Below are 22,327 nucleotides of genomic sequence, written 5' to 3'. Positions count from 1 at the left end.
TATAATGCACCTGAAGTTATAAAACTAAAAGGCATCCAATTTCTGCCGGAGACAAACTTATTCAGGAATAATCTTCCATCTATCAAGACCAACATGTGGCATGGGATTTTTTTTATTCCACAAGTTTTCCGATGTCCATGTTGGATCTTTATTCTAAGATCTTGCATGGCTTTTGATGGACTTGTTTCTATCTTAAGTGGAACAACCTCTCCATTTACAGACATGTGTTTCGGGTGATTTGCCTCTCATCTGTGCAATGCAAGGTCTTCTTTGCCTGGGAGAGGGTGCGTGCCCACAATCAGGAATAGCTGAGTTCCAACATTCTACATTGCAAGCATTTACAGAAATCCCCATTCCCACTGTGCTTCAATTTAACACTGCGTGAACTCGCCCACGGTGCTGGTTTACGAGCTGCAGCATGTCAATTTCTGTAGTGGAGACGCTTGTCTCTGCTGCAGATTTTGACCAATTGAATGCTGCAAATCCGCATGTACTGACAAGCAAGTGCCGTGTTATGGGCGCAGCGAAAATACTGTATCCAAAATGTTGCTATTTCTGATCTTGGGGGGTACCATTTCTCCTTGTGAAGAGTGTCAAACAAGACATAAGGAGACTTATAGGCCATGTAATGCTCTTCTGGTAAATTAAATCTGAAAGTTGACTCTTCAGAGAGTAGGTGGTCTTGAACTATAGTGTCACCTATTGGATGTAGTAATCCTAAAAGTCCATATCCACCCTTTTAACAAGTTTTGCTACATCCCCAGTGGAATTAGACATTCTACTTTGCACTGATGAGTGGTAAACAACCCAGTTTCTGGTTTGGCTCCCTTATCCAAGGCACGTGGCAAGGCTCATTAAACGGCTGATATTTTGATTTTTATGATTGCTGCACACAATAGGTGGCACTAAAGTTCAAGTCTTCTTCCTCTTTGAAGAGGCTGTTTGCACACTCGATTGCATGGCTTATATCTCTCTTTATGCTGGCTTAGACACTGTCCACTAGGAGAAACATTACCACTTAAGTCACCTTAAATGAAAGAGCAAATACAAATTAAATCTTTCATATCGGAGTATTCCAAAGATTGGTTCGACGGGGTTCACTGATCCTCCATTCTTTGTAGGTGGGAAAATTTGCAAAATCAGCAGTGTATCAAATACTTATTTTCCCCACTGTATGGTTTCCCCATATATTTTTTTTGGGGGGACTATACAGTTTTATCTTTTCTCCTATATGCAGTGTTTAAAAATTTCTTGTTCATTGTTTGCACAGGCTCGACTTAAGACTGTTCAGAAAGCTGCGAAGATGACCAGGATTGTCCAGTGGGGCGGTCTAGCGTATATGTCTGTACAGTTTGGAATCTTGGCCCGTCTGACGTGGTGGGAATACTCCTGGGATATCATGGAGCCTGTCACTTACTTCATTACTTATAGCGGTGTCATTGGAATGTATTGTTATTTTCTACTTACAGGCAAGGTGAGTGTGGCCTCCTTTTTTAACTTTTTTTTTTTTATTACATTTTTTAAAGTAAGCAAAACATAAACATCTAATGTGTATGATAAAATGTCAATGTTTTTGGAATTGAAATGTGTCTAACGATGGGGGGTAATTTTTTTTTTTTTTTTTTTTTGAGTGATTCTAGAAAAATCAATAGGTAGATATCTTTCCACATATTGTCTACTTTTGGACAGTTCATGGCCTTCTATCATAAACAAAAGCATTTGCTAAAAGCATCACGATGTATGGTACAATTTGTGGAACAGTGTGCCTCTCGCTTGTAAAACAACCTGCTGGAATATAGTAATGCCGGGTGCAAGTGCCCTAGAAAACAGTGCCCACACTTTGCCCCTAGAAAGTAATATTGCCCTCTGTGTGCCCTTTTGACAGTCACAGTAACCGGAGTTCCTCTATAACAATAAATGCCCACTTTACATTTAATAATGTCCCGAGTCTCCTCCTGTTCATCTCCCCTGTACAGTATGATCTCTTATACACAGTATAATGCCCCCTCACTGTATAGTACCACTCACACAGTATACTGACCTCTTAGTAGCCCCCAAACTGTTTGATGACTCCAACACTGTATGGTGGCCCCCTCACTGTAATATCCACACTGTATGATGGCCCCCTAGATAGCCTCCATATAATATAATGCACCAGGTAGTCCTTAATATAGTATAATATACTCCCCATAGACCTTCATATAGTATATTGCACTCCTCATAGGCCTCTATATTGTATAATGCACCCCCATAGGCAGACTATATTGTGTAATACACCCCCTATAGGCAGACTCTATATTGTATAATGCACTCCTCAAAGGCAGACTCTATATAGTATAATGGACCCCCCATAGGCAGACTCTATATTGTATAATACAATCCCGTAGGCAGATTCTATATAGTATAATGCACCTCATAAAATAAATACAATACTCTCCTCTCCTCCTCGTTCCCCCTGCTGTTTCGAGCATTCACACATCTCCGGACAGCTGGTGCCAGGTAATGACGCCATCGCGCCCACTGTCAGTGGCTGAGAGGGGGAATGATGGAAGAGGGAGAGTTTTGTTTGTTTGTTTTTTTTAAAGCTACCATTCAGATCCCTAGATCCATTTTTATGGTTGGTTATTTTTAACCCTGAATTTCCTGCCAACTCTCCCTTTGTCCCTTTAGGTTACCTTTCTTAAGAGAGAGAGCCATATCACTTCCACTCTCAGTGCCTGTCCATTCCACTTACAAAGCACCATCCCTAGCCTCCTATACAGTCTCAAGATGGATAAATCACTGTAAACACAGTTTCTGCTTCCTAACCTTCCTACTCCCTGTACTATCCTGAGACTCTCCTAATGTTACATATGCAGACACTGGTCGGTTCAGTGCACTATAGGGGAGCAATGACTTCTACATTATCATGTATTCTAATGCAACCTAAAATTCTGTAATGCCCAAAACCAGTCCCCTCTGGGTAGTCACTAGCTGATGAGATTCCTTGTTCTGTGTGGAGTCTGCTTCCTCCTCTCTGTAAAACTGGCAAGTGCACACCCCATAGCACCACCATTCAGCACACTTTACTGAGAGTTGTTCTCTGAGCCATTCAAAGCACAGACAGGAAATCTCTACTCTGTGCTTTGAAGGACTGCAGCAGGGCTAAGAAGCTGGAGGTGTCATCACCACATGTTAAAATTCTGGTCATTTCCTGAATCGTCACATAGTCAATTGTCGGTTCTTAAAATTCTCATAGGCTTCACAATTTTTTTTTTATAACGTTTGCTTGGAAAATCCTTTTAAAAGGGAACTTGTATAATAGACCCTTTACTGCACAAGAAAAATGTGAAAATTTAAGCTAATAACATAATGGTGATCTGTGCCTGAAGCATGTACGTATTCGTCTTCTCATAGTCATCAGATTGGTTATTTCCCAAGGTCCTGATGACAAGATAGAACAGGACAGAGACCCGAGCAGAACTACACACATCGGGCCTGTGATTTCATGGAGTGGTCCTTGGCACATAGACCTAAGGGTCTTTTATAAAACCTTTCCCACAGCTAATTAAACCTGAAGTGAGAACCTCCTCTTCTGCAAATACCTTAATTAGTGCTAGAATATATTTCTACATTACGTAATTGAATTAAAATATTAAAGCAATTGTATTTCATGCCTTGTCTTCATGACAACAATATTGAACATCACCTAATAATCCTAACTGATGGCCATTGACATTGCTGGACTGAACACCTTTCTTTATTTTATTTTATTTTATTTTTTTCGTTACAGGAATATATTTATCCAGATGCTACAGACAGACAGTACTTAAATTTTTTCCATAAAACGGCCAAAAAAACAGGTTTTAATTACTTAGAATACAATCGACTCAAGGATGATATTGCTCAGGTATGATATCTTATAATATTTGTCCAATATTGATTGATCGGTTTCCTCGCTGTATATAATCTTGGAGATAAAACTAACAGAACCTAATTCCCCATCAGTCTGTTTTCTTTCCATCGATGTTGCGCACATAAACGCCATCTTATTTTCAGCTGGCACTGAAGTGGTCCATTAGTAGTAAATGCACTATGTAAGCAGGCTCTAGAATACATGGAGTGGCCTGGAGAAGAATGTGAGTGTCTTGCAGCGCTTCATTTCTAGGAATAAATCATCTACATCATTAGATACACAGAGGTTTTAAGGAGCCATTTATTATAAGGTCACCAGGTTGTATGTATGGGTCATTGGCGTCTGCTTCATGAGTATGTTCACATCTTGCAAATACGGTATGGTTAAGATATCCACGCAGTAAATGGAAATGCTGCCGATTTAAATTCCAAACTGCTGTCAATTTGTAGATATTTTGCTACATGGAACTTTATTTGAACCTGTCATTTTGTTGTTTTTTTTAAAGGAGTTGTCCACTATATTTATGTACTGCACATTAAACATGCGATTATGCTGCAGCGAAGGTGCGTAGGCTGACGCTTGCCTTCAGAAGGGTTGTTTTTTTTTGTTTGTTTTTTTTTTTTTAAGTATGTACATATATTTGTTATGCAAACTAGAGGTCAGGTCACTGAGGGATCAGTGACCCTTCAGCAGTCTGCATTATGAATACCTAAGCACAAGCATAGCATTAACTCAAAACAGAAAATTAAAGAGTAAACAACAACCCCAAGACGGATTTCATAACGGCGCCGATCTGACACTGTCTGTAGGTTACTGTGCACAATCCTGCTGACAGGTTCCCTTTTAAGAAGGGGTTGTCCGAGTTTAATATAACCTTATCAACTATGTAGTACATGGTGTTGAAGGATATGACAAGCTGGAGACTCTCCTTTTATTATAGCCATTTACTTTAGTTTGTCTGAAAACCTGTTAAAAACCATTTCCAGAAACATTAGAGAATTTGGGTATTTCAGGATTACCTAACCATACAGTGGGGAAAGTAAGTATTTGATGCACTGCCAACTTTGCAAATTTTCCCATTTACAAAGAATGGAGAGGTCTGTAGTTTTTATCGTAGGTACGCTTCCACTGTGTTAGACAGGAATCTTAAAAAAAAATTTAGAAAATATTAGTTTTTACCTAATTCATTTGCATTTTATTGCATGAAATAAGTATTTGATGCAATTCGATTTTTGTACCAAATAATAAGTTCTGTTTTTCTGTTGTAATTATAGAGGTCAGACGTTTCCTGTAGTTTTTGAACAAGTATGTACACGCTGCAGCAGGGATTTTGGCCCCTTAATCCATACAGATCTTCTCCAGAGCTTTCAGGTTTCAGGGCTGTCGCTAGGCAACATTGATTTTCAGCTCCCACTAAAGATTTTCTATTGGGTTCAGGGCCGGAGACTGGCTAGGCCACTCCAGGACCATGACATTTTTACGGAGGCACTCCTTAGTACCCCTGGGTGTGCGTTTTGGATCATTGTCATGCTGGAAGACCCAGCCACAACCAATCTTCAATGTGCTTACTGAGGGAAGGAGATTATTGGCCAAAATCTTGGAAAACATGACCCCATCCATCCTCCCTTGAATACGGTGCAGTCGTCCTATCCCCTTTGCAGAAAAGAACACCAAAGTATGAGATTTCCCCCACCATGCTTCACTGTTAGGACCATGTTCTTGGAGTTGTACTAATCCATCTCCCTCCAAACACGGCGAGTGACGTTGATACTAAAAAGTTCTATTTTGTTCTCATCTGACCACATGACCTTCTCCCTTGCCTCCTATAAAGTTGACCAATGACCATCTGGATGATCCAAACGGGCCTGGACATGTGGTAGCGTGAGCAGTGGGATTTTGCGTGCCCTGCAGGATTTTAATCCATGAAGTATAGTGTGTTATTAACTGTAATGTTTGAGACTGGTCTCAGCTCTGTTCAGGTTATTTACCAGGTCCTCCTGTGTAGTTCTGGGTGGATTCCTGACCTCTCTCAGAATCCTCCTTACCCCTCAAGGCGAGATATTGCATGGAGCCCCAGACTGAGGAAAATTGACAGTCATCTTGTGTTTCTTCCATTCTCTAAAAATTGCACCAACAGTTGTTGCCTTCTCATCAAGCTGCTTGCCTATTGTCCTGTAGCCCATCCCACCCTTGGGCCGGTCTACAATTTTGTGTGTGGTGTCCTTGGACAGCTGTTTGGTCTTGGCTATGTGGAGAGGTTGGAGTGTGATTTAACTTGTTGGCTATATAAAATACACCTGTCCACATACTCAAACAGGTGTGATTTATATAGGTAATGAGTGCAGAGTAGGTTGGCATCTTAAAGAAAAACTAAGGTCTGTTAGAACCAGAATTCCTGCTGGTTGGTAGATGGTCAAATGCTTATTTCATGCAATAAAATTCATTTTCATTATTTAAAAATCATACAATGTGATTTTCTGATTTTTTTATTTTTAGATGGTCTCACAGTTGCAGTGTACCTACGATAAAAATTACAGATCTCTCCATTCTCTGCAGGTTGAAAACTTGCAAAATCTGCAGTCTGCTAAATACTTATTTTCCCCACTGTATATGACATTCAATATATTTAAAAATGTACAAAGTGACTCTTCTTGGGCTCTACTGCTAGTCGTGTTTGTTTGTTTTATTGCCTTGATATGTAAAAATCTTTCAATAAAGATCCTGCATTGAAAAAATGTACAAAGTTTCATGATGTCAATCAAAATTATTTTTTTCCTTTAAGGTTGAGTTGGACATTAAAAGACTGCGTGACCCCCTGCAGATGCATCTCCCGATCCAACAAATTGATGACAAGGATAGATCTTTGCAGGACTCCTAAATCCCCAGCAAAATCTGTGGATATCTCTTGCCTTTGAAATTAAAGCATTATTGGTGGTAGCTGGGATGTGGTATTGGGATGGGTGATCAGTTCTCCCTCTTACTTTGTGTTTCTTCCATCATTTTTTATTTTTTTTTTTTTTTTTAGAACTTTTTAAGCTGCTGTTTAAGAACGAGCAGAGGTAAATTTACGAAAGCTGAGCACGGCACCTGGATTCCTTCTAAGGCTTGGAAAGTATGTTTAATCCATATCAATTATTTCACCTATCGGTGAAAGGAAATGGATGATTATGAGATTAAGGTTCTGAATTATGAATGATCAATATATTTTTTATATTTTCTTTTTTGTTTTCCTGGTTTTATGTCAAGTTAGAATATGGCAGAGTGCCTGTAGGACAAATTGTATTAATGGTCTGCAAGCTTAGTGCAGACATGTGAGTAATACAGCGCACAATTAATGCCATTTGGAGATGCATTGGACCAGTAGTAACCTCAGCATAAAGCTAGACTAAGTCTTCAAAAAGGCGTTCTGATGCCTAGCTGACGTGATTAACTCCAGGTTCAATCACAAACCTTGCTATGCTGTTAAATTTTAATCCAAGCCCCAAACAGACACTTTTTGCTATGCATTTTAAGAAACTGCATGTGGATTTTTTTTTTTTTTATTTTATTTTATTTTTCTCTTGTAATCACTTTAGTAATTGTAATTTCCCCCCATCCCTTTCTCTCCCACTGCCTTGGCTATATATACGGTATATATTCTTAAGGGGCTCAATGCATGATAGGTTTTTGTGTTTTCTTTTTTTGTTTTGTTTTTTCTTTTTTTGGGGAGGGAGAAGTTCCCCTGTTCTGCACTCTTGATAGGAGGATCAGCAGGGAAGAAAATCAGGGTTGCATGAATGTGAAGGGGTTACCACCTTATTCTAATGCAATGAACATCAAATTTCTTCATAAAGATTTACATCTTCTGGTTCATTCCCTGTTGATACAAGCGCAACATCATCTTGGATGAAATATCAGATATCCGGCCTTGTCTATATTTTGTGTACAGTATCTACGTACCACTGAAGGATTGGAGAGTGGCAACGACTGAGATCACCTCCAAAGTTTTCAGGGTTTTTCTTGCCTTTTTTTTCCTTTGGAATAAGCTGCTCTTCCACAGACTTTCAATATCAAAATGGTGCAGTCTCTTGTTGGGGTTTGGCATGGGGTAATGATGGGTGGTGTTGGGCTTCAAATTTGCAAAGACAATTTTTTTTAAGGACTCCCCACTGTGAAAGGCTCCTACTTCAGGGAAAGGATTACAGAACTCAAGAAGTGAAGCCAGATGACTGGTGCCTTGCATATGTTGAAATAGAGAGGAGAGTATCTATATGTTCTCTTCATACATTATTTGACTGGCAGTTACGTTACCATGGACTCCTTGCCAGCCAAAATCTAGTGCCCAAGTGGAACATGGCTGGCAAATGCTGCCAACTGTAGTCTTAAGTAACTGCCTCTAACCTAAGGCTCTCCTCTCAGGTGGACTGAATCCATTTTCCATATTTTTTTGGTTGCTTCTATCTTTTTTTTTGTTTTGTTTTTTTTGTCCTGCATTTTTTTCCCCACCAGAATTGTAGATCCATGCAGAACATGAGACTGGCAATAAACTGCTTCCAGGCTTAGCGTGACCTTGGTTTTCTGGAGGTGTATTCATACGACATCCATATCTGTATAAATGTGCCCATCAATCTATGGTTATCTTTTGGGCATGAATGTCTGTTATGGAATCAGTCTGATCGACAATCATCTACGTCTAGAGACCCTAGCAACAGATTGCTTGTCTGAAGTCAGTGTAATTTTTTTGACATTTAACGGCAACACAACTTAATAGCGGAAATTTTTTTTTAAAGAGAATCTCAGTTCTCCTAACTGGTCTGTTAAAAAAAAAATACTTGAATCCCCTTTAATTCTGAATTACCTTTTTTTTTTTTTTTTTTTTTTTTTAGAATTCTATACGGTTTCAGATTTTTGGTAATTTTACTAAAAAACATATGTATAACTTGACATCTAGGCGTTACCAGTTGGGGGTCCTTAGACACTTACCCAGTCCAATCATTGCTAACAGTGACAGATTATGCATGGCTACACCCCTGAAATGGTAATTCAGAGTTGTCAAATTATTAAAAAATATCTAGGAGGAATAGAATTGGAAGTGTCACAATGCAGGGGTCTAACAAAATATTCAGTGGAATTGTCATTTCATGGAGAGTGCAAACATGTTCTAAAATAGACCAGTTAGGAATCCTGACTGCTCCTCTTAAATTGTAATGATGGCCAAAGCATGATTACTAAAGTTTCTGTTTGGGTAACTGTGATCTTGAATAGGAGATATTTTTCTTTTTCTTTCTTTTTTTTTTTTTTTTTTTTTTTTTAAACACTAAAAAAAAGAAAGCTTTTCTTTGCCATTTGCACTTCTTATGCTGAAGGAGCTGAAGAAAATAGCGACTTAAGCCCCATTCAGCAGCAAATAGCTTGATCCTATTTGTACAAATGGATTATAAGAACAGTAAAAAAAAAATACAGGACTTGTCGCTGAAGGGTCTAGAATGTGTGTGTGCGGGGAGGTTTGGAGCATGGAGGAATGTCCTATAAATAAGCAAAATATAGATGTGTAAAATCCTGTATCATTTATGAAATATGTATAAAAGTGTAATTCTGCAACAATAAACACTTATTCAGTTTTTCAAGTAACGTTTTAAGTTTATCATCTTTGTTATTTAGATAAAATGTCATTACTATTTGTGTGTGACTGCTAGTTGTATCCATGGAATGATCAAAAAAACAAAGCCATTTCTACCTTAAGCACCCATAAATTCTCTTGGTCTCACTTCAGCATGCGATATAAGCAGCCACTTAAGGTAAATTACAATGCACAATTACTGTGAACGAGCATTCAAAGGCACTTTTAGTATCACGATAATAGTATAGTCCAAACCGGCAGCCAAAAAGTGCTATCAAAAATAATCACAAATACCTCTTGAAAATAAATGTGCGAAGTTCAACAAGTAAAGAAAAATATAGTTTAATATTTATATCCGCTCTGATCCCTCCCACATGATTGGCTATTCTGGGCAGTCATGGTTGCCGGTCGTGTGCCTGCCCTTCCTTAGTCTGTATGTGTGGACTGCAGTGCGCATGCGCCGGTGTCAGCTGATGTATTGTACGGTGTCTTGTGCACACAGACAAGTGTGTTCATAATTATACAAACAGCAACATATGTGCAGTGTATATCCTGATTGCTGCTTCAATAATTAAATAGGCTGGATAATATTGTAACAACCTTTGACAAAGCTTGAAGCGAAACGGGTGCATTCCTTACACATGTGGTCTCATTGACGCCACTGTGTATACCTTGATCATGTGACTCCCCTCTTCTCTCTCTTCACTCATTACCAACAATGCTTTAAAGCATTTTTCTTTTATATTGGGCTCTTTTTGAGTATCATTCTTCATTTCTTAGGTATTAGCTCTCACATGAGCATATAACATGGCCAAGTGCTATCCAATGTTTTGCCGGATAGCACTCAGACCAATGTTATGCTATGATGTAGTGTCAACAAGCACCTATTTTTCATTTCTCATGCCGATTTGGCATCAAATGACATGCACCCATAGAAGTCTATGGGTGCGTGTAAAGTATCAGACCGCACTCCGATGTCCGAGTGCAGTCCAATTAACACGGATTCGGACAAGGGAGAAGATGGAGAAACTAAGTTCTCGGAATAGGTCCGTAAAATAGGATTTATACTTTTTCTCGACTAAAGAAATAAAAAAGTTTTACATTGAACAGCAATTTTAACTTCATACTAAAGTAAAAGGACTTTGATAAATGATGCTGGCTTAAGGTGAACATATGCAGACATTTTGACCATGTTGTGTGGTATGACTATTTGGTTTAAGGATAAAAGCATTTAGAGTTTGAAAATTGCACTTTTTTTTTCTTTTTAAATTTCATCAAATTTCAGATATTTTAATAAATTTAGATTTATATAATTTACTTTTTTTTATCTGTAAAATAAAGTACAGTGATGCTCTCCGCTCCTCTTTTTCTCTCCTTTTCTCAGAACAGGAAGATTAAGGGGCCAAAAATTCTATTGTGCATTGAAGTAATAGAAACCAAGCACCCACAAATGTTAAAAGCCCGCTGACACTGTGACCACAACTATGTGATTCGCAAACTTATGGTCACCTGATCGGCAGACATTGGCAACCGAGATTCCTCACCATGAACAGTGCATGCTATAAGGATTTCCAAGTCTACACTTTGCATACACTTATTGCAAATTTGTAGCCTTAGGCCACATGCACACATTGAGTATTTGGTCAGTATTTTACATCCGTATTTGTAAGCCAAAACCAGGAGTGGGTGATAAATACTGAAGTGGTGACGTGTTTCTATTAGACCTTTCCTCCGATTGTTCCACTCTTGATTTTGGCTTACAAATACTGATGTATAATACTGACCGTCTGAACATGGCCTAAGAGTTGATAAAAAAAAATTTAAGGAAAGGAATTGTGCATTAGATAAAAAACGTCTTAAAATGGCATGACCATGCACAGTAATCAAACCTTCTCTGAGAGAGGTATTGTGGGGGGGTCTTCAGCACCCAATAGTCAAACACTTTTTCTATTAATCCTTATGTTATAAGATTGAGTTGCTGTAAAGGCTATGTATACAATTAATTTATCGTTTTCTTAAATACAAGCTTGAACTGCTTTCTGAATAGTCTTCAATGAAAATGTAGAATGTATGTCATTTAACTAGCTGAGTGCTTACAAAAATATACAAATCTCCTGCCTCTGACAGCTCTGTGCTTCCCCCCTCCCTTCTCTCAATGTTAGAGATATCAGGGAGTGGGAGGAAGTTGTACATGTATTTGTAGTGGAGAAGGGAGAAAGTATCTCTGGGAGTGCAGGGAAAACACATTTAGGGTGGAAAACACATGGAGAGAACGAATAAGTACAGTATGTGACCAGCGCTGTTTCATGAAAGCATGCAATACACCCTGGGTACACAGTTCTAAAGGTAATTGGTAACATTTTTTCAATGTCAAAGGTGCCATGTACATATTTTAAATCTCAAAGGTGTCCATAGCTATTATTATTATTATTTATATAGCACCATTAATTCCATGGTGCTGTACATGAGAAGGGGGTTACATCAAAATACAAATATCACTTACAGTAAACAAAATAATGACAGAATGATAGAGACAAGAGGAGGACCCTGCCCTTGCGAGCTTACATTCTACAGGATTATGGGGAAGGAGACAGTAGGTCGAGGGTTGCAGTAGCTCCGATGGTGTTGAGGTGGCCATGTGGTCATTACAGTCTGTAAGCTTTTTGAAGAGATGGGTTTTCAGGTTTCTTTTGAAGGATCCAAATGTGGTGGATAACCGGACTTGTTGGGGCACAGAATTCCAGAGGATGGGGGATATTCTGGATAAGTCTTGGAGGCGATTGGGTGTGGAATGAATAAGCGTGAAGGAGAGGAGGAGGTCTTGGGAGGACCGGAGATTACGTGAGGGAGAGATTAGTTTGGAAATGTACGGAGGAGAAAGGTTATGGAAGATTATGGATGGCTTTGTAGGTCAGTGTTAGTAGTTTAAACTGGATAAGCTAGGAAATAGGGAGCCAATGAAGGGATTTGCAAAGAGGGGAAGCAGGAGTGTAGCGAGGAGAGAGATTAATTAGACAGGCAGCAGAGTTAAGGATGGACTGGAGAGGTGCGAGAGTGTTAGAAGGTAGGCCACAGAGGAGGATGTTGCAGTAGTTGAGGCGGGAGATGATTAGGGCATGCACAAGCATTTTGGTAGAGTGAGGGTTGAGGAAAGGACAGATTCTGGAAATATTTTTGAGCTGGAGGCGACAGGAGGTGGCGGGAGCTTGGATGTTCGGTTTAAAGGACAGGGCAGAGTCCAGGGTTACTCCGAGGGCATCGGATTTTTGGGACAGGGGAAAGTGTGATTTCATTTATTTTGATAGATCAGGTAGGGAAGATATGCGAGATGGAGGAAAGATAATTAGTTAAGATTTGTCCACACTGAGCTTGAGGAAGGAGGAGGATATGGCTGATAGACACTCTGGGATTCTGGAGATCAGAGAGGTGACATCTGGGCCAGAGAGGTAGATCTGAGTGTCATCAGCATATAGATGGTACTGGAAGCCATAGGACCTTATGAGGTGTCCCAGGCCGAGTGTATAGATTGAGAAGAGTAAGGGTCCAAGGACAGAGCCTTGAGGGACACCAACAGAGAGGTGGCGAGATGAAGAGGTAGTATGGGAGTAGGAAACGCTAAACGTGTGGTTGGTAAGGTATGAGGAGATCCAGGATAGGGCAAGGTCTTTGACACCAAAGAAATAGAGGATCTGTAGTAGGAGGCAGTGGTCAACTGTGTCGAAGGCAGACAGGTCTAGAAGGAGGAGTATAGAGAATTGTCTGTTAGCTTGGGATGTAAGTAAGTAGTTAGTCATTTTGGTCAGGGCAGTCTCACTAGAATGGTGGGGACGGAAGCCAGATTGTAGGTTGTCGAAGAGAGAGATGCAAAGTGAGAGGAAAGTTCAGCATGGACGTGCTGCTCAAGGAGTTTGGATGCAAATGGGAGCAAAGATATGGGGCGATAGCTGGACATAGCGCTTGGGTCAAGGGATGGCTTTTTGAGGATAGGTGTGATTGTGGCATGTTTGAAAGCTGTGGGGAAGGTACCAGAAGTTAGTGATAGGTTGAAGAGATGGGTTATGGGTTAGGGATGGGATTAGTGTGGTGGAGAGGTTGGTGAGGAGGTGGGATGGGATCGGGTCAAGTGCACAAGTGGTGAGGTGTAATTTGGAGAGATGAGCAAGTTCCCCTCCAGTGATTTTAGAGAGGGAAGTTATGGGGATTGGGCATTGGTCTGGTATACAAAGGGGTTGTGGTGGTTTGATGACAAAGATTTGCCTTGTTTGGTCAATCTTATTTTTGAAGTGCGTGACAAAGTCCTCGGCAACGATTAGGGAACTCGGAGAGGGCAGTGGTGGGCGGAGGAGGGAGTTAAGTGTTGAACAACTGTTTGGGGTTGTGGGATAAGGAAGATACAAGGGTTGTGAAGTAGGCCTGTTTAGCAGAGGTGAGAGCTGATTTGAATGCGAGTGTTGCTTGTTTGAGTGCAGTTAAATCATCTTGCGAATGTGTTTTCTTCCAACGCCGTTCTGCAATTCTGGATACTTGCCGAAGCTTTTTAGAGATGTTGTTGTGCCAGGGTTGTCTATTGGTTCGTCACACTCTATGCATGACAGGGGCGACCGTGTCAATAGCTGATGTAAGAGTGGCATTGTAGAAAGCAGTGGCAGTGTCTGTGTCGTGGAGTGAGGATATAGATGCTAGTGGTAGGATGGAGTCAGAGTGTGTGGGTGTCTAGGTGTGTGAGGTTCCTGCGTGGGTGCGCATGTTGCTGGACATGGGTGACAGGTGAGGAGGACAGGGATGAGAAAGTGAGTAGATGGTGGTCATAAAGAGGGAGAGGGGAGGTTGTGAAGTTAGATAGGGAGCAGAAACAGGTGAAGACAAGGTCTAATGTGTGTCCATCTGTGTGGGTGGCTGAGGAGAGGACCACTGAGTAAGTCCAAAGGATGAAGTAAGGGACAGGAGTTTGGAGGCTGCTGACTGGTGGGTGTCAATGGGGATGTTGAAGTCACCCATGATGATGGTGGGAATGTAAGCAGAGAGAAAGTGAAGGAGCCAGGTGGAGAATTGGTCAGTAAAGGCAGCGGTCGGGCCCGGAGGTTGGTATGTGACGGCCATTTGATTGTAGGGGGAGTAGAGGCAGACAGTATGGACTTCAAAAGAGGGGAGGGTAGAGGTTGGATTGGGTTAAAGGTACAGTTGGAAGAAAGGAGAAGGCCCACTCCTCCACCATGTTTATTGCCAGGGCGAGGAGTGTGGGTGAAGCTTTGATACAGATGAACAGATATAACTGATACATACTTCTGGTTCACATAAGTGTTCCCCAAACAATAGTTCAAGGCTAAGCTGCTGCTGACGCGGATTCTTTACTGTAAGAGCAGTGAGACTATGGAACTCTCTGCCGTATGATGTTGTAATGAGTGACTCATTGCTTCAATTTAAGAGGGGGCTGGATACCTTTCTGGAAAAGTATAATATTACAGGGTATATATATTCGATTCCTTGATAAGGCGTTGATCCAGGGAACTAGTCTGATTGCCGTATGTGGGGTCGGGAAGGCATTTTTTTCCCCATGATGGAGCTTACTCTTACCACATGGGGTTTTTTTGCCTTCCCCTGGATCAACATGTTAGGGCATGCTAGGCTATGGGTTGAACTAGATGGACTTAAAGTCTTCCTTCAACCTTAATAACTATGTAACTATGTATGCTGTGTGGATCCCAATAGGAGATGTATGTTATGACCATAAGTACTGACTCCAGTATGACATTAACAAAACTACAGATATATTCTATAGCCAGAGCCAATTTAGTGGTTTAATACCAGTGTATCTCACAATCTAGATTCCCTATCACTATATCTTTTGGAGTTGGGAGGAAACCCACGCACACGGAGAGAACATACAATCCTGGCAGATGATGTCCTTGGTGGGATTTGAACCCAGGACCCCAGCGCTGGAGTGCTAACCACTGAGCCACCATACTGCCCATTGAAACTTTTACATTTTGTTTTTCTATCCTTAAATATGTCCCTCAATGTACAAAAGGTTGTTGAAACCAGAGATCCAAATCATCCCACAAAATTCCACCTTTATGAAGAATACCTTTCCCTGTAGAGAATAATCTTTGCAGCAAAAAATATGCTGAATATGACTGTGTGTTGTGGACATTGTTCCTTATTCACAGGAAGATCAGAACTGCTGAGGAAAGTGAAAGTGTACGTTGGCTTCTTTCTTTCTCTAAATAAAATATGACTGAAGCTTTCATGTTTGCACAGGGGTTAGTTCTTAATAAATATTTCATGTCACTTCTCTTGGTCTATTCCCTGCAGATTGCTTCCCAATTTATGAAAGAGGCGATGTTGACTTTAATCTTCCTCTTCTATTTTATTTTTCTTTAAATCATTGACTTAACGTGTTATTGTTCTTGTAGTATTGTCATATTTTTCAGACATTTGCTCATTTTCTTCCTTGAATATGTAGGCTTGTCCAGAGTAGAACTTGTAAGGGTATGTGCACATGATCAGTTATTGCTGCGGGTTGGACGCTGCGTACTGTACTTGTGCAGATGTTACAGCATAGTGGATGGGATTTCAAGAAATCCAATGGCCACTATGCGTCCACAGACACCCGTGACTCACCCATGGAGCCGGACATGCGGCGCGCCTTTTCAGCATGTCAATTTCTCAGATGGAGAAATTTCACCATTAGAATATATTGGACTTGGTAAATCTGCACGGCTCAGTGATCACATGCGGCTTCACCTGCTTTAAATAGACTGCAGCGCTTTGGATGCATGAAACATTACATAGCACTCGGCCTAGTGATATATATATATATATATATATATATATATATATATATATATATATATATATATATATATATATATATATATATATATATATATATATATATATATATATATATATACATACACACACACACACTATGGGGCAGCTCAGATCTGCGATAATTTTTTTTTTTTTTTCATGACGATTGGGCATAAAAGAACAATATGAAACAAATATTCACACACCACAACATAGTCTAATAAGGCCGGGAACTAACTCGCACGCAGTATGGTCCCCCATAGTCAGACAACAAATGAAAGAGTGGAGTACTCTCAATATCATGGAAACGGAGAAGAAACCAGAGTAGCCATAAACCACAAAAAAGGTGTTAAAAATAAACATGAACAAATTTTATTTATACAAAATCAACAAAACGTCATGCATTTATGTTGCAAAAGAATCAGGTAGTAAGGAGTAACATCCAAAGCAGACAGCGAGGCAAACCATAAACTTTCGACAGAGTAAAGAAGGACCCAGTAAGAATACACTGTGTGCAGAATTATTAGGCAAGTTGTATTTAGGAGGATTACTTTTATTATTGATCAACAGCTATGTTCTCAATCAACCCAAAAGACTCCTAAATATCAAAGCTTAATATTTTTGGAAATTGGAGTTTGTTTTTTTAGATTTGGCTATCTTAGGAGGATATCTGTTTGTGCAGGTAACTATGCAGAATTATTAGGCAACTTAATAAAAACCAAATATATTCCCACCTCACTTGTTTATTTTCACCTGGTAAACCAATATAACTGCACAAAATTTAGAAATAAACATTTCTGACATGCAAAAACAAAACCCCAAAAAATTAGTGACCAATATAGCCACCTTTCTTTATGATGACACTAACGGCCTTCCATCCATAGATTCTGTCAGTTGCTTGATCTGTTTATGATCAACATTGCGTGCAGCATCCACCACAGCCTCCCAGACACTGTTCCGAGAGGTGGACTGTTTTCCCTCCCTGTAGAGCTCACATTTTATGAGGGACTACAGGTTCTCTATGGGGGTTCAGATCAGGTGAACAAGGGGACGATGTCATTATTTTTTCTTCTTTGAGACCTTTACTGGCCAGCCACGCTGTGGAGTAGTTGGAGGCATGTGATGGAGCATTGTCCTGCATGAAAATCATGTTTTTCTTGAACGATACCGACTTCTTCCTGTACCACTGCTTGAAGAAGTTGTCTTCCAGAACTGGCAGTAGGTCTGGGAGTTGAGCTTCACTCCATCCTCAACCCGAAAAGGTCCCACAAGTTCATCTTTGATGATACCGGCCCAAACCAGTACCCCACCTCCACCTTGCTGGCGTCGGAGTGGAGCTCTCTGCTTTTTATTGATCCAGCCTCTGGCCCATCGAGTCACTCATTTCATCAGTCCATAAAACCTTTGAAAAGTCAGTCTTAAGATATTTCTTGGCCCAGTCTTGATGTTTTATCTATGTTTCTTGTTCAAAGGTGGTAGTTTTTCAGCCTTCTTTACCTTGGTCATGTCCCTGAGTATCGCACACCTTGTGCTTTTTGTTACTCCAGTAGCGTTGCAGCTCTGGCAAAACTGGTGGCAAATGGCATCTTGGCAGCTTCACGCTTGATTTTCCTCAATTCATGGGCAGTTATTTTGTGCCTTTTTTGCCCAACATGCTTCTTGCGACCCTGTTGGCTATTTGCCATGAAACGCTTGATTGTTCGGTGATCACGCTTCAAAAGTTTGGCAATTTCAAGACTGCTGCATCCCTCTGCAAGACCTCTCACAATTTTGGACTTTTCAGAGCCCGTCAAATCTCTCTTCTGACCCATTTTGCCAAAGGAAAGGAAGTTGCCTAATAAATAAGCACACATTATATAAGGTTTTGATGTCATTAGACAACACCCCTCTTCATTACAGAGATGCACATCACCTGATTTACTTGGTAGTTGGCTCTCAAGCCTGAACAGCTTGGAGTAGGACAATATGTATAAAAAGTATCATGTGATCAAAATACAACCTGCCTAATAATTCTGCACACAGTGTAGTACATGTGATTGAATTATCGCAGCTTCAAGTCCCCCCAAGAGTACTAATGAATACTTTAAAACAGGGGTCCCACACCTGTAGCTCAGGAGCCACATGTGGCTCGCGGTCCCATGAATTGTGGCTCGCGGCTGTCTGCCAGCTTGGTGCATTAGCTCCAGGTCTAGCAAACGGGTATGAAGAGCACATCTGAAAATGGTGAATTTTTGAGTAGCCCTGCACAGAAGAGCAGATCTGGTTTCTCCTATACTGGTCTTAGGGGTTTAGAGATGTTTTAGGTATGGAGGATGATATTACCTGTTAGAGGAGGGTCTTGAAGCTGGATGCGACAGTGTGTTGGGAGTCCTTGATGGGAGAATACTGAACTGGGGCATTGTAGTAACCCCTGGATCTTAGTATACTGCTTTGGAGTGATTTCTGTGGAAAAGCTTTGGTTATCATTATACCCGTAATGGGGGCTTTGGTTGACACTACGTTGAGGGGGACAGGACCGGGCAACAGGAGCAGGATATTGCTCGTGACCCCCTCTCAGAGCTGAATGTGGCTTGCGACCCTCTCAGTGCTGAACGTGGCTCTCTAGGTCAAAAAGGTTGGGGATCGCTGCTTTAAAACATGAAAAAGTTTTTAAAAATTACAAAAATAAAAAATACAAATGTTCAAATCCGCTTCCCTTTTGCCCCATTAAAAATCAAACAAAAAAAAATCACACTAGGTATTGCTGTGTTCTTAATAGTCCGATCTATCAAATTATAAAATGGATTAATCCAATCAGTAAATGTGAAACAAGGAAAAAAAAATCAACATCGGAATTAGGTTTTCCTTTGGCCACTGCAACATTGCACTAAAATGCAGTAGGCGGAGATCAAAACATTGTATGTACCTCAAAATGGTATCCGTAACAACGTTGTTTCTGAATGTATTTTTCAACAATTACATTTAAAAAAAAAAAAAACTGTACATGTTTGGTATCTGCATGCTCTTACTGACCTGGACAATCATTTTGCCTTGCGGGTTTTACCATAAAGTGAACATGGTAAATAAACAAAAAAAAAAAAAAACAATTGTGGAATTGCATTTTTTTGCAATTTCAACGCACTTGGATTTTATTTCCAGTACTTTGCATAATAAAATGGATAGTGTTGTTTAAAAGTACAACTTGTCCCGCAAAAAAAAAACAGCAACAATATACTGCAATGTGGATGGAAAACTAAAAAAGTTATTGGTCTTGAAAGAAGGAGAGGAATAAAAAGACAAAACCGAAAATAGCCATGTCATGAAGGGGTTAAATCCTGGGCCACCTCTTGAATCAATACCACAAATAGAAATACATGTACAGTGTATGTTTATAGATTGATTAATGTGGCTGACTCTGCATTTAATGAGAAGTAGAAATAAAAAAATATATATATATATATATATATATACTAGCTGTACTACCCGGCTTCGCCCGGGTTAATGACTGCTGTTAGCAAAATAGAATGTGTTAACAAAAATTTATTCTGCACACAAAAACCACAAAACAAATAGATAGAAATGTAATTATTAAAAGGCAAAAACTAAGCAAATAGAAGCATTTCACAACATATATTAGCTTTGTTATACTGAGAATGTCTTTGTTGCCTATATTAACCAATCAGAGCTCAGGTTAATTAACTGTAGCAAAATAGAAGCTGAGCTGTGATTGGTTGCTATTGGCAGCCTGATAAATCCCCAGCCAACAGGAAGCCCTCCCCCCTGGCAGTATATATTAGCTCACACATACACATAATAGACAGGTCATGTGACTGACAGCTGCCGTATTTCCTATATGGTACATTTGTTGCTCTTGTAGTTTGCTTATTAATCAGATTTTTATTTTTGAAGGACAATACCAGACTTGTGTGTGTTTTAGGGCGAGTTTTATGTGTCAAGTTGTGTGTGTTGAGTTGCGTGTGGCGACATGCATGTAGCGACTTTTGTGAGATGAGTTTTGTGTGGCGACATGCGTGTAGCAACATTTTGTGTGTTGAGTTGCATGTGACAGGTTAGTGTAGCAAGTTGTGTGCAGCAAGATTTGTGCATGGCGAGTTTTGCGCGTGGCGAGTTTTATGTGTGGTGCATTTTGAGTATGTGCAAGTTTTGTGTGAGGCAACTTTTGCATGTGGTGCAACTTTTGTACATGTGGCAATTTTTCTGTGTGTGCAAGTTTTGCATGAGGTGAGTTTTCCATGAGGTGAGTTTTGCACGTGTGGCGAGTTTTGCGTGAGCCTAGTTTTGCATATGGCGAGTTTTGCATGTAGCGAGTTTTGAGTGGTGACTTTTGTGTTTCGACTTTTATGTGGCGAGGTTGGTGTGTGTGTGTGGTGAAATGTGTGCTGAGGGTGGTATATGTGTTCAAGCACGTGGTAGTGTGTGGCGCATTTTGTGTTTGTGTTCATATCCCCGTGTGTGGTGAGTATCCCATGTCGGGGCCCCACCTTAGCAACTGTACGGTATATACTCTTTGTCGCCATCGCTCTCATTCTTTAAGTCCTCATTGTTCACATCTGGCAGCTGTCAATTTTCCTCCAACACTTTTCCCTTCACTTTTTCCCCATTATGTAGATAGGAGCAAAATTGTTTGGTGAATTGGAACGCGCGGGGTTAAAATTTCACCTCACAACATAGCCTATGACGCTCTCGGGGTCCAGACGTGTGACTGTGCAAAATTTTGTGGCTGTAGCTGCGACGGTACAGATGCCAATCCCGGACATACACACATACATACATACACACATTCAGCTTTATATATTAGATATACCTGTATGTAATCTCCTGTATATAGTATATACCTGTGTGTCATCTCACCTATATATAGTATATATCTGTGTGTCATCTCCTGTATATAGTATATACCTGTATGTCATCTCCTCCTATACATAGCATATACCTGTGTCATCTCCTCCTGTATATACTATATACCTGTAGGTAATCTGCTCCTGTATATAGTATATACCTGTGTGTCATCTCCTCCTGTATATAGTATATACCTGTATGTCATCTCCTCCTGTATGTAGTATGTACCTGTATGTCATCTCCTCCTCTATATAGTATATACCTGTGTGTCATCTCTCCTGTATATAGTATATATCTGTGTGTCATCTCCTCCTGTATATAGTATATACCTGTGTGTCATCTCCCCTGTAAATAGTATATACCTGTGTGTCATCTCCTGTATATAGTATATAGCTGTATGCCATCTCCTCCTGTATTAGCCCTCGTTCACACGTTATTTGGTCAGTATTTTTACCTCAGTATTTGTAAGCTAAAATGGCAGCCTGATAAATCCCCAGCCAACAGTAAGCCCACCCCCTGGCAGTATATATTAGCTCACACATACACATAATAGACTGGTCATGTGACTGACAGCTGCCGGATTCCTATATGGTACATTTGTTGCTCTTGTAGTTTGTCTGCTTATTAATCAGATTTTTATTTTTGAAGGATACCAGACTTGTGTGTGTTTTAGGGCGAGTTTCGTGTGTCAAGTTGTGTGTGTTGAGTTGCGTGTGGCGACATGCATGTAGGGACTTTTGTGAGATGAGTTTTGTGTGGCGACATGCGTGTAGCAACTTTTTGTGTGTCGAGTTGCATGTGACAGGTTAGTGTAGCAAGTTGTGTGCAGCAAGTTTTGCGCATGGCGAGTTTTGCGCGTGGCGAGTTTTATGTGTGGTGCCTTTTGAGTATGTGCAAGTTTTGTGTGAGGCAACTTTTGCATGTGTTGCAACTTTTGTGCATGTGGCAATTTTTCTGCGTGTGGCAATTTTTCTGCGTGTGCAAGTTTTGCGTGTGGCGAGTTTTGCACGTGTGGCGAGTTTTGCATGTGGAGAGTTTTGCGCGTGGCGAGTTTTGAGCGGCGACTTTTGTGTTTCTACTTTTATGTGGCGAGGTTGGTGTATGTGTGGTGAAATGTGCACTGAGGGTGGTATATGTGTTCGAGCACGTGGTAGTGTGTGGCGCATTTTGTGTGTGTGTTC

General features: G+C 40.4%; 1 protein-coding gene across 3 annotated transcripts in view; it reads left to right on the top strand.

The window, feature by feature from the left end:
• Nucleotides 1–9,505, top strand: part of MCU (mitochondrial calcium uniporter) — a 132,962-nt gene extending 123,457 nt beyond the window's left edge. For 2 of the 3 annotated variants that reach the window (XM_077259124.1, XM_077259123.1), the window contains exons 6-8: nt 1,271–1,474; nt 3,773–3,889; nt 6,678–8,693. In XM_077259124.1, coding sequence (XP_077115239.1) covers nt 1,271–1,474; nt 3,773–3,889; nt 6,678–6,773 — 417 coding nt within the window. In that variant the 3' untranslated portion in view covers nt 6,774–8,693. Of the gene's footprint in view, nt 1–1,270; nt 1,475–3,772; nt 3,890–6,677 lie in introns of all 3 variants that reach the window. The other variant, XM_077259122.1, reaches the window with a different exon arrangement.
• Nucleotides 9,506–22,327: the final 12,822 nt, after the last annotated feature.

Source organism: Ranitomeya variabilis, chromosome 4 (assembly GCF_051348905.1).
Source record: "Ranitomeya variabilis isolate aRanVar5 chromosome 4, aRanVar5.hap1, whole genome shotgun sequence".
In the NCBI taxonomy this organism is placed as follows: Eukaryota; Metazoa; Chordata; class Amphibia; order Anura; family Dendrobatidae; genus Ranitomeya; species Ranitomeya variabilis.
Note: the sequence above shows the minus strand (reverse complement) of the source record. Positions and strands in the feature narration are given on the sequence as shown.